The 12,361-nt window shown below is 37.8% G+C and overlaps 1 protein-coding gene across 4 annotated transcripts in view; it reads right to left on the bottom strand.

Moving 5' to 3' along the window:
- The window catches only part of lama5 (laminin, alpha 5), a 219,849-nt gene extending 214,180 nt beyond the window's left edge, over positions 1 to 5,669 (bottom strand). For all 4 annotated transcript variants that reach the window (XM_061925868.1, XM_061925885.1, XM_061925877.1 and 1 more), the window contains exon 1: positions 5,283 to 5,669. In XM_061925868.1, the coding sequence (XP_061781852.1) occupies positions 5,283 to 5,519 (237 nt within the window). In that variant the 5' untranslated portion in view covers positions 5,520 to 5,669. The remainder of the gene's footprint in view (positions 1 to 5,282) is intronic.
- Between the last annotated feature and the right edge of the window lie 6,692 nt (positions 5,670 to 12,361).

The following is a 12,361-nucleotide window of genomic DNA, read 5'->3' as shown; positions in this document are numbered from 1 at the left end:
CACTCTGCACTTTTTGTCCCGTCCTCTCCCCCACCCCGTCCTCCTTTGTCCCCTCTCGCCAGGTTACCGAGGCAACCACTTCCAGCGTGACGTAACGTACGACCTTTCTGACGCCTCGCTTTACTGCCGCCGTCCACTTGGTGGCGGTCCCAGTGTGCGCCGGAGGACATTCCTGTCTTAGGTCCTGCTGCGGTCAAATCAAAACAGGATTAACTTGCACACACACACATCAAAAGTTCTTTATGATGTGTGTGTGGAAGTAAACGCTGTGAACCGCACCGCTACAGATCGCCAGCGGGGGGCGCCGCAGTCAACTGTCACCCGCAGGGACAGAACCCTGACCCCCCGACTCGGTTGTGAGGCGACAGCGGAACGGGCAGAGGAGGCGGGTCTGAGGTCGGGATAATCTGGCTGCAGCCGAGCGGATAAGCGCTCTGATTGGCCGACACGGGTCAGTCGCCGGGAGGAATGCGGGTGGGCAGGCGGGAAGCTGGCTTGGCCTTGATGGTTAACCCGTGAACGCCATGACCAGTACGCCTCGCGGAGCACGCGCCAAAAAGTCATTTGCTGGCGAGGGGGCGGGGCCTGCGCATGTGAGAAGGAGGAGTCCAATATAAAGGAGGAGGAGCCTGGTGATGACAGGTGAGCATGAAGGGGGTGGCGCTTAGTATAAAGGAGGGGCTAAGAACGGAAGCAGGCAAAGAGTAAAGGGGGGTTACTCTGAAAGGGGCGGAGCCAGTTGAAATGGCAGGCGGGCCCCAAAGGGGAGGAGCCTATAAAGAGGGCGGAGTCTAACATTAATGAGGAGAAGACTAGCCTCAGGACTAAAAAATGGACACAGGGAAGTATACATATATATATATATATATATATATATATATATATATATGTATATATGTATATATGAGGTAGGTTCCGGCACCCCCCGCAACCCAGAAAGGGACAAGCGGTATAAAATGGATGGATGTATATACATAATTAGATTTATATAGCGCTTCTCTAGACACTCAAAGTGCTTGACACCTGCTGGAGGCAGCTGTGGGAGTTGATCTGGGGGGTTTGGTGGAAGGGAGGAGCTATGTTTTAAAGTGGGAGGGGCCCAAATGACAGGGGAGGAGCCTAGCAGCATGGAGGACGTCAACGTTCGACTGCCAGCTTGTAAAAAGTGTAAAAAACTGGGGATTTTTTGTATTTTGCTGACAGGAAAATCAAAGAAATAAAAATATTGTATATTGTTCATAGTAAAGCCTTTTCTACAATGTTCTTACGTGGATTTAATGGTATAATATGAAAGAATAGTCATATTAATATAAATGTATACTACAAAGTGCCGTGTTGTCGGGAAAAAAACCCTGGTAAATATATATATATATATATATATATATTTATATATATATATATATATATATATTTACACACACATTTATACATATTTATATATACGTATATATATATACACACATATATACACATAAATATATATATATACACACACACATATATATATATATATATACACATATATATATATATATATTAGGGCTATATAAATAAACATTGATTGATTGATTGATATACACACACACACACACACATATATATATATATATACACATTTATATACATATATACACATATATGTATATGTATATATATATATATATACATATACAGTATATACATATATATGTATATACTGTATATGTATATATATATATATATATGTATACATATATACTTATATATGTATACATATACATATATATGTATACATCCATCCATCCATCCATCCATTTTCTACATATATATGTATATATATGTACATATATATACATATACATATATATGTATACATATATATGTATATATATATGTACATATATATGTACATACATACATATATATATATATATATATATTTACACACACATTTATACATATTTATATATACGTATATATATACACACACATAAATATATATATATACACACACACACACACATATATATATATATATATATATATATGCACACACACACACACATATATATATACACATATATATACATATATGTATATGTATATATATATACATATACAGTATATACATATATATGTATATACTGTATATGTATATATATATATATATATATATATATGTATATATATATACTTATATATGTATACATATACATATATATGTATACATCCATCCATCCATTTTCTACATATATATGTATATATATGTACATATATATACACATATATATATGTATACATATACATATATATGTATACATATATGTATATATATGTACATACATATATATATATATTTTTTTTTTTTTTTTTTTTACATACACATACATATACACATATACTGTAATATTGTACATGGTAATTGGGATTTGTTATATATTGTATATATTATATAAAAATATAATACATCAGTATAAAATATAAACTGTATATATCCATCCATCCATCCATTTTCTACCGCTTATTCCCTTCGGGGTTGCGGGGGGCGCTGGAGCCTATCTCAGCTACAATCGGGCGGAAGGCGGGGTACACCCTGGACAAGTCGCCACCTCATCACAGTATATATAATACTGTATATATAATATGTAAATATTACATATATGTTATATTAGTACTTTGGTACATTTTTAGTCTACTTAATACCTGCATTAACCTTTCCATCCTTTGTAAGTGAGCTACTGTGTGGAACAATCTCACTTGTGGATCAACAAAGTTTGTCTAAGTAAAAATGTAAGAAAAAAAGAGCAAAAATACGTAACGTAGTCAGAAGAAAAGCCCAAAAAAGTTATACTAAATGAATATAAAAAGTATTTTGGGGGACATTTCGATACATTTTGTAAAACAATCCTACAAATAGGTTCTTATGTCAGCTTTGTGTTATTAGTTTTTAATCTCAATTTTTTCTCATTTCATTTTGATGTTACATTTTTACTGTTGTTTTTTCCCCTCTCAAAATGTCACAGGCCAACCAAACTCCAGCCTTGGTCCATAAGTGGCCCCCTGACCACACTTTAGACACCCAACTGATGATACACCAAGTTGTTTTTTATACACATAAATTTGTATATTAGTCTGTTTTCAGCATTTTTTGGGACAAAATAAAAACATATCAAAATGGTCTTTTCCTTCTGCACACTTGATATCATGTGATAGTAATATATCATATAAGTGATAGTATTATATCATATATGTGATAGTAATATATCACATTCCAGTCTGTAGAACGCTCTCCCTGACCACCTGAGGGCACCACAGACTGTGGATGCTTTTAAAAAAGGCTTAAAAAAAATTATTTTTAAAAAAGCCTTTTTTTTTTTAGATATATGCATACTAGTTTTAGCTATTTGGCTGTTCTAGTTATAATTAGGGACCGCAATGTCCCTTTGGGACAGAGGACCCTATTGTATTTCGTGCGTTTTATTATTATTATTATTCCGCCGCCTCTTTGAGCTCTAATTTGACCCCCTTAACATGCTTCAAAACTCACCATATTTGACACACACATCAGGACTGGCGGAAATTGCCATCTAATAAAAAAACCAAACCCCAAAACTCAAAATTGCGCTCTAGCGCCCCCTAGGAAAAAACACAGACAAAACAGCTTATAACTTCCGGTAGGAATGTCGTAGAGACATGAAACAAAAACCTCTATGTAGGTCTGACTTAGACCTAGATTTCATACATTGACATCCTTCAGCAAAAATCAACTGGAAGTTGGCAATTCCCCCTTCAAAACAACATTTTAATAAGAACAGTCACTTTTGCCTCTTTGAGCTGTTAATTTGACCCTCTCAACATGCTTCAAAACTCACCAAACTGGACACACACATCAGGGCTGGCAAAAACTGCGATCTAATAAAAAACCCAACTCCAAAACTCAAAATTGCACTCTAGCGCGCCCTAGGAAAAAACACAGACAAAACAGCTTATAACTTCCGGTAGGAATGTCGTAGAGACATGAAACAAAAACCTCTATGTAGGTCTGACTTAGACCTAGATTTCATACATTGACATCCTTCAGCAAAAATCAACTGGAAGTTGGCAATTCCCCCTTCAAAACAACATTTTAATAAAAACAGTCACTTTTGCCTCCTTGAGCTGTTAATTTGACCCTCTCAACATGCTTCAAAACTCACCAAACTGGACACACACATCAGGGCTGGCAAAAACTGCGATCTAATAAAAAAAACCAACTCCAAAACTCAAAATTGCACTCTAGCGCGCCCTAGGAAGAAAACACAGACACAACTGCTCCTAGGAGGAAAACTCAGACAAAACTGCCTGTAACTTCCAGTAGGAATGTCTTAGAGACATGAAACAAAAACCTCTATGTACATTTCATATATTGACAACCCCCAGCAAAAATACCATACCATACCATACCATACCATACCAACTTTATTTATAAAGCCCTTTAAAAACAAGCACAGTTGAAAAACAAAGGGCTGTACACCACAAAGAAATAGAGGCAAAGGACAGACTAAAAAATAACATTTAAAACAGAAATAAAAATACACAATTAAAAAGCAAATATAAATTACCCTAAGAACAGTTTGTTAGATAAAAACAGTTTAAAAGTTAAAAACAGTTCAAAAAGTTAAAAGCTAAAAACAGTTCAAAGTCTCATGCTGGGTTAAAAGCCAGTGAATAAAAATGGGTTTTAAGAAGGGTCTTGAAAATAGCCAAAGAAGGGGCCTGTCTCACATGGAGAGGGAGATCGTTCCAGAGTTTGGGACCCGCAACAGAGAAAGCTCTGTCCCCTCTGAGCAAATCAAAAAAATTCAAATCAACAGGAAGTTTGCAATTCCCCCTTCAAAACAAAAGTTGTGTAAAAACAGTCACCTTTTTTCAAACATGATCTCCTCTGAGCGCGTTTGTCGTGTCGGCTTCAAACTAGCACAGGAGAGAGATTGAACCCGTCTGATTAAAAGTTGATGAAAGAGTTTTAATTACTGCTCCGGTTTGGATTTTATGAGCCCTCAAAGTCGGTCCCGTCCATCGCTGCTTGCAGCTTTAATTTGTATTTATTTTTTTATTATCTTTTTATTTATTTTTATTATTTTAATACACTGTCGCACTTTGAAGTTGTTTACTCAATGTAAAGTGCTTTTTACAAATACAATCTATTATTATTATCATAGTAATACATCATATAGTGTGATAGTAGTACATTATGTATAATAAGAGCAAGTCCAGTGTGAAATATTGCGAGAAAGAGAAGAAGTCCAAGTAGCGGCTCTCACCTGGATGGTCTGTCCCGGGTCCCCGGACACGGGCCCGCCGACCAGCTTGCAGTAGAGGTCGTGCAGACTGCGGCCGGCCTCGTCCTCCCCGCAGGTGGCGGTGGCGGTGATCTTGGTGCCCTCGGCCAGGTTGAAGTAGGGGGGGTGCAGGCTGAAGCCGCCGCTCGGAACCTCCTGGGCCGACACCGACACCGACACCGACAGCAGCACCGGAAGCAGCAGCAGCAGCAGCGCCATCACCTGTGCGGGGAAAGTTGTCAGCCTGGCGGGAAGAAGATCCACGAAGACCCTTCCGGTGGTCTTCTGTGCGGGGAATGGACGTGGACGAGTCTGCTGCGTGTGCGTGTGCGTGTGCCAGCCGGCTGGCTGGTTGGTTGGAGCGCGCCCCGCGCGCGCTCACGCTACTTCGGCCAGAGACGCCTACTTTCGGTCACGTTACCTGCACGCTCGTGCACGCCTTTGTACAGGAAAAAAAAGGTGGTCGGTCACGTGCACGCGCACACAGGAAGTTAGAAAGCAAGCATGTATTTATTGTTCTATATTCAATTTTATTCAGAATATATTTGTATTATCAATCAAACATTTTACTATATATTTATTTTAATCAACATTACATTATTGTAATTATATTAAATCATATGTATTATCTATGTCAGGGCCGGCCCGTGGCATAGGCCGTATAGGCAAATGCTAAGGGCGCCGTCCATCAGGGGGCGCCATGCCAGTGCCACAAATGTTGGAGGAAAAAAAAAAGAAAAAAAAAGTTGTTACTATTATTTCTAAATACAAAAAATAATCTCACGTTAATTAAAATGCAAATTAAAGCCTATTTAATAGAAATATTATTTGTTACAACATTACGCCCCCCCCGCACGGTGCGCCCCCTCCCTTCCCGTATCATGACTCTTTTTGGACGTCACCACATCAAAAAATCAACACAAGATGTCAAAACGGCCAAAACTGTCAGGTGCCCAGGGAAGAAAAAAGAGAAAAGAAGAGGAGGAGAAACGAGAAAAGACAGAGGTAGCAGGTAGGTAACGTTAGCCTACATGAAATGATTTGTCTGTTACAGAATGTGATAGTAACCTGGCTTTTTAGCATGAAGCTAATGTTACATGATTCGGCAATTGCTAATCAATAAATAGCTAGTTCTGTTTTAACGTCGGGTTAATATTGTGGAGGGGGCTAAATTGTTATGGAAAATAATAATGTAACGTTAGGTAATTACAGTACTCCCACCTTACATTCCTCAGGGACATTTGTATTAGATCTTTTAAGCAGGTGTTTTTTGTTTACATTATTGCCTTCTGGTTAGCTAATGTTTGCCCTGCAGGTAATAGTCACTTTTCCACCCCTTTATATATTAGGTATAGTTGTAAGTAAAAAAAAAAGGTCAAAGACAAAGCTATTCGGGTTCTTGTGAGTATATACACTTCACTGCCGATGTGGGGGGGCGCCACCTAAAATCTTGCCTAGGGCGCCAGATTGAGCCTGATCTATGTTATTTATTATTCTATAGGATAACGTATAAAATTAGATTTTTTGGATGTTATTTTTTAATTAAATGTATATCCGTTAATGTGGGATCTGAGCCCAGGATGTCGTTGTGGCTTGTGCAGCCCTTTGAGACACTCGTGATTTAGGGCTATATAAGTAAACATTGATTGATTAATCTATTTTGGGATTTTTTTTTTATATGTTTATTCGTTTCTTTATCATGTCTTTATATTTATACATTTATTTCGATTTTTTAAATATGGTACATTATTTTATTATATAAAGTTAAAGTACCACTGATAGTCACACACACACACACACACACACACACACACACACACACACACACACACACACTAGGTGTGGTGAAATGACTCTCTGTGTTTGACCCATCCCCTTGTTCCACCCCCTGGGAGGTGAGGGGAGCAGTGAGCAGCAGCGGTGGCCACATCATTTTGGTGATTTATATATTATAATATTATATTTATTATATTATACATATTCCTTTGATATCATATTTTATTCATAATATATTTCTATGATCAATATTGTACATTTTATTATACATTTATATTAATAAACATTACATTATTGTAATTATATTAAATCATATGTATTATCTATGTTATGTTATTTCTTATTCCATAGGATAACATGTACAATAAGTTTTTTTTGGATGCTATTTTTACATTTATTTTTAAATATGATACATTATTTTATTATATATTCCTTTTATTCTAAATATATTTGTATCATCAATATTGTATGATTGTATCATACAGTTTTTTATATATTTATTTTAATAAAAATTACGTTATTCTAAGTATATTAAATCATATTTATTATCTATATTATTTATTATTCCATAGTATAACATATACTATTAGATTTTTTTGGATGTTATTTTTTTAATGTTTATCAGTTATTTTATTCTGGGATTTATTTGTATGATCAATATTGCATGATTGTATCATACAGTTTTTTAAATATTTATTTTAATAAAAATTACGTTATTCTAAGTATATTAAATCATATTTATTATCTATATTATTTATTATTCCATAGTATAATATATACTATTAGATTTTTTTGGATGTTATTTTTTTAATGTTTATCAGTTATTTTATTTTGGGATTTATTATCTGTTTATTAGTCACTTTGTTATGTCCTTATATTTTTACATTTAATTCGATTTTTTTTTAAATATGGTACATTATTTTGTTATACACGTGTCATTGTTTACTAATCATGTTTCTTTCAATTTTTCAATTATATTTTAATGAATTATATTTATTTGTTGACTTATTTTTTTAAATCACATTTTATTATTTATTATTATTTTTATTATTTAATCCCCTGGGTTATTACTGATCCATCATATCACCTTGAAAAGATGAAAAACAGTGCATGTGCGCACCGGTTTGTGTTTATTCTAATATCAAGCGTTGACGTGCACTTCCTGTATTGTCTGTCTGGCACGCGCTGACCTTTGACCTGCACGTACACAAAAAGAAACAGAGTGAGAGGTCAGCGTGCAGGTAAAATCTGTAGAAAGCCATAAATGCATCTTAAATGGCGACTCTCGTCTAGATCTGAGATGTACTCGGATAGGGAAAAAAAATCCTACAAAGGTTCTATGGCTTTCATCATAATAAATGGTGTCTTGTACAGTCCCATCCTGGCGTGAAAGGATATCACCGCCTCAGCTCCGTACCTGTCATGAAGACCAATCGGATGTCATTGGACCTACACCGGAATTAAAGAAAAGCTTTGTGTCACCATGGCGACCACAATGAACTCATATCACACGACCCCCTCTGAGATAAGATAAGTGCCCGGCTGAAGACGACTTCCAGAATTCCCGGAATGTCGCGGCGACTTCCGCTGTGGATCAGAACAGCTCGGAGACAGTCGAGTGCTGCACGCCCCCAGGGGGGGGTCTTTGATGGCGAGGAAGGGGTCCGGGTTGACGGAAGCCAGGCAGGTACGCACACGTCCTCTTTGTCTCCTTCAAGCAAACATGTCGCCATCTACGTCTCTCCCCTGAGGATGGGAAGAGGAGGGCTGAACGTTAGGATGAGTGACAGGTGATGAAGCGCTCACCTGAGAGGCAGGACGTGTGCGAACAAGCGGCGCTCGACGACAGCGGTGCATGATGGGGAAAATAGGCGTCCAACGGCTCCCGGGGCCCCGCAGCCTCGTGACCTAATGACCACCTTCACCTGTGTCATCATGCTTCCAAGAAGCAGATGTCGCTTGAAAGGAACACCTGGGAGCCTGGGGGGGGGAAACCAAACACAAACTTTGAGGTTACATTTCAACATCTTTGAGGAAATAAACAACGATAAAGTGGCTTTTGTGGTAATATGTCTCCCTGGCTTGGAGACTCTCCCAAAGGACAGTGCGGAAAAGACCCAACAAACTCCCTTCTTGTCTCTCAAGGACACACACCTGTTGTTGTTGACTTTGGACTTATCGGCTGCACGACATCAATCCAACGCCCTCGACGCAAATCCCATAGGGGTGATGGAAGGATGGGTAGCGCCTGAGAGCTGCGGCCTGCCACCATGACCCCGCACTCCCTTCCCTCTCTTGCTAGATATCTCGAGATGTACGTTGTAATATGTTTATGTGCTTTGCTATGGAGTTTTTTCCCACTCCAGACTGGGCCCCCTTAGTAGCCCAGTCTAGATTGTATTTTTTTTTACTCATCCGCAGAGGTGGGTAGTAACGCGCTACATTTACTCCGTTACATCTACTTGAGTAACTTTTGGGATAAATTGTACTTCTAAGAGTAGTTTTAATGCAACATACTTTTACTTTTACTTGAGTATATTTATAGAGAAGAAACGCTACTTTTACTCCGCTAGTTTTATCTACATTCAGCTCGCTACTCGCTACTAATTTTTATCGATCTGTTAATGCACGCTTTGTTTGTTTTGGTCTGTCAGACAGACCTTCATAGTGCCTGCGTTTCAACAAATACAGTCACTGGTGACGTTCACTCCGTTCCACCAATCAGATGCAGTCACTGGTGACGTTGGACCAATCAAACAGAGCCAGGCGGTCACATGACCTGACTTAAACAAGTTGAAAAACTTATTGGGGTGTTACCATTTAGTGGTCAATTGTACGGAATATGTACTGTACTGTGCAATCTACTAATAAAAGTTCCAATCAATCAATCAAAAGTGTGAAGGAAAAAAGATCATTTTTTTATTTTAACCGTACATCCCGTCAAAAGCCTAAAGACTGACTGCACAGTTCCTGTCTTCACAATAAAAGTGCCGCTCCATCGCGCCTGCGCTTTCAAAATAAGAGTCTCCGAAAGCCAGCGCAAACAAGCTAGCAAGCTACGGAGTTTGCCGCCAATGTATTTCTTGTAAAGTGTATAAAAACGAATATGGAAGCTGGACAAATAAGATGCCAAAAACCAACCACTTTCATGTGGTATTAGACAGAAAGGAGGAACTTTTTTTCTCCTCCATTTGAAAACGTGGACGTTATCATCACTACTGTCTGATTACAATCAACGCAAGTCATCAGAATCAGGTACTACACCAACTTATATTCTTGTCTTCATGAAAGAAAGGAATCTTTATGTTAAACATGCTTGTATATTCATTAAAACACCTTTAACATGTAAACAAAAACGGCAAAATAAATAAATATAAATTATATACTGTATATATCAATGCATGTATGTATATATATATATATATATATATATATATATATATATATATATATATATATATATATATGTATATATATATATGTGTGTGTATATATATATATGTGTGTGTGTATATATATATATATATATATATATATATATATATATATATATATATATATATATATATATATATATATGTGTGTGTGTGTGTATGTTACTCATCAGTTACTCAGTACTTGAGTAGTTTTTTCACAACATACTTTTTACTTTTACTCAAGTAAATATTTGGGTGACTACTCCTTACTATTACTTGAGTAATAAATCTCTAAAGTAACAGTACTCTTACTTGAGTACAATTTCTGGCTACTCTACCCACCTCTGACGTTACTAATATGTCTCCCTGGCTTGGAGACTCTCCCAAAGGACAGTGCGGAAAAGACCCAACAAACTCCCTTCTTGTCTCTCACGGACACACACCTGTTGTTGTTGACTTTGGACTTATCGGCTGCACGACATCAAGGCCGCGGAACAGAGACACACACACATGCATCCACAAAAATACACGCCACCCCCAATCCAACGCCCTCGACGCAAATCCCATCGGGGTGATGGAAGGATGGGCAGCGTCTGAGAGCTGCGGCCTGACACCATGACCCCGCACTCCCTTCCCTCTGTTGCTAGATATCTGGAGATGTACGTTGTAATATGTTTATGTGCTTTGCTATGGAGTTTTTTCCCACTCCAGACTGGGCCCCCTTAGTAGCCCAGTCTAGATTGTATTTTTTTTACTCATCCGTTTACCTTTCCCCCATCTTTTACGGGGCGCCTTGTGGCGACCCATCAGTGTTCCTGTTCTGTAACCCTGTACACTGTTTGTCTAATCTTGAACGGGTTTGTGCTGAAAACAAAGTTTTGTTGTACTTGTTGCAATGACAATAAAGACCTATCTTATCCTATCCTATGTTGATGTTAGTTTAGTGCTGAAACGGAACGCTGCTGCTCCCTAGCGGCCACCGCGAGAACTTTTTGTTACCGTCAAAACTTTTCTATTCTAGTTATCAACTTTTGTTGTTCCTAAATGTTAAATTCAGAGTAAGAGAATATATAAGATTTGGAAAACGTAACAAAATATAACGGTGGAACAAAATATTTACAGTACTCAGACCAGACGAACTCAACAGTAGCCAAAATGTTACACCTTTTTTTCTAAATGTTTAAGAACTGTTTTGAAGAAAGACCGTTAAAAACTGTTTGTGTATATTAATTAGTCAAAAGTAAAATAGATACCTATAATTGAAGTGGATGTAGTCTACAAACCGGGAATTCAGCATGTCGCAGAGTGATGACGTCTTTGTGTCGAAAGTGCGAATCAGTGTTCGATCTACAAAGGCGGTCTTTAAAGACAAAAGTAAAACCAGGATCAGGAGTAATAATTTACGATACTGATTTAATGATGTTGGTGTCACGTTAGCAGCAGGAACAAACGGTACATCGGGATATTTTTTTTTTTACCTGCAAGCCGAAAGTGCTGGCGAACCAAAACAATCTGACAGCACTTTCAATGAATGGAAATGCACCCCTAGGTCAGTGTTTTTCAACCACTGTGCCGCGGCACACTACAGTCTGGTGTGCCGTGCGAGATTATCTAATTTCACCTATTTGGGGTATAAAATATTTTTTGCAAAGCAGTAATTATAGTTGTTGTTGTTGAGTGTCGGCAGAGTAACCGTGTAATACTCTTCCATATCAGTAGGTGGCAGCAGGTTGCTAATTGTGATCACAATATGCAGACGACAGCGGGAGGCAGTGTGCAGGTAAAAAGGTGTCTAATGCTTAAACTGAAAAACAAACAAAAGGTGAGTGCCCCTAAAAAAAAAAAGGCATTGGAGCTTAGGGAAGGCTA

Source organism: Nerophis lumbriciformis, linkage group LG01 (assembly GCF_033978685.3).
Source record: "Nerophis lumbriciformis linkage group LG01, RoL_Nlum_v2.1, whole genome shotgun sequence".
NCBI classification, from domain to species: domain Eukaryota; kingdom Metazoa; phylum Chordata; class Actinopteri; order Syngnathiformes; family Syngnathidae; genus Nerophis; species Nerophis lumbriciformis.
Note: the sequence above shows the minus strand (reverse complement) of the source record. Positions and strands in the feature narration are given on the sequence as shown.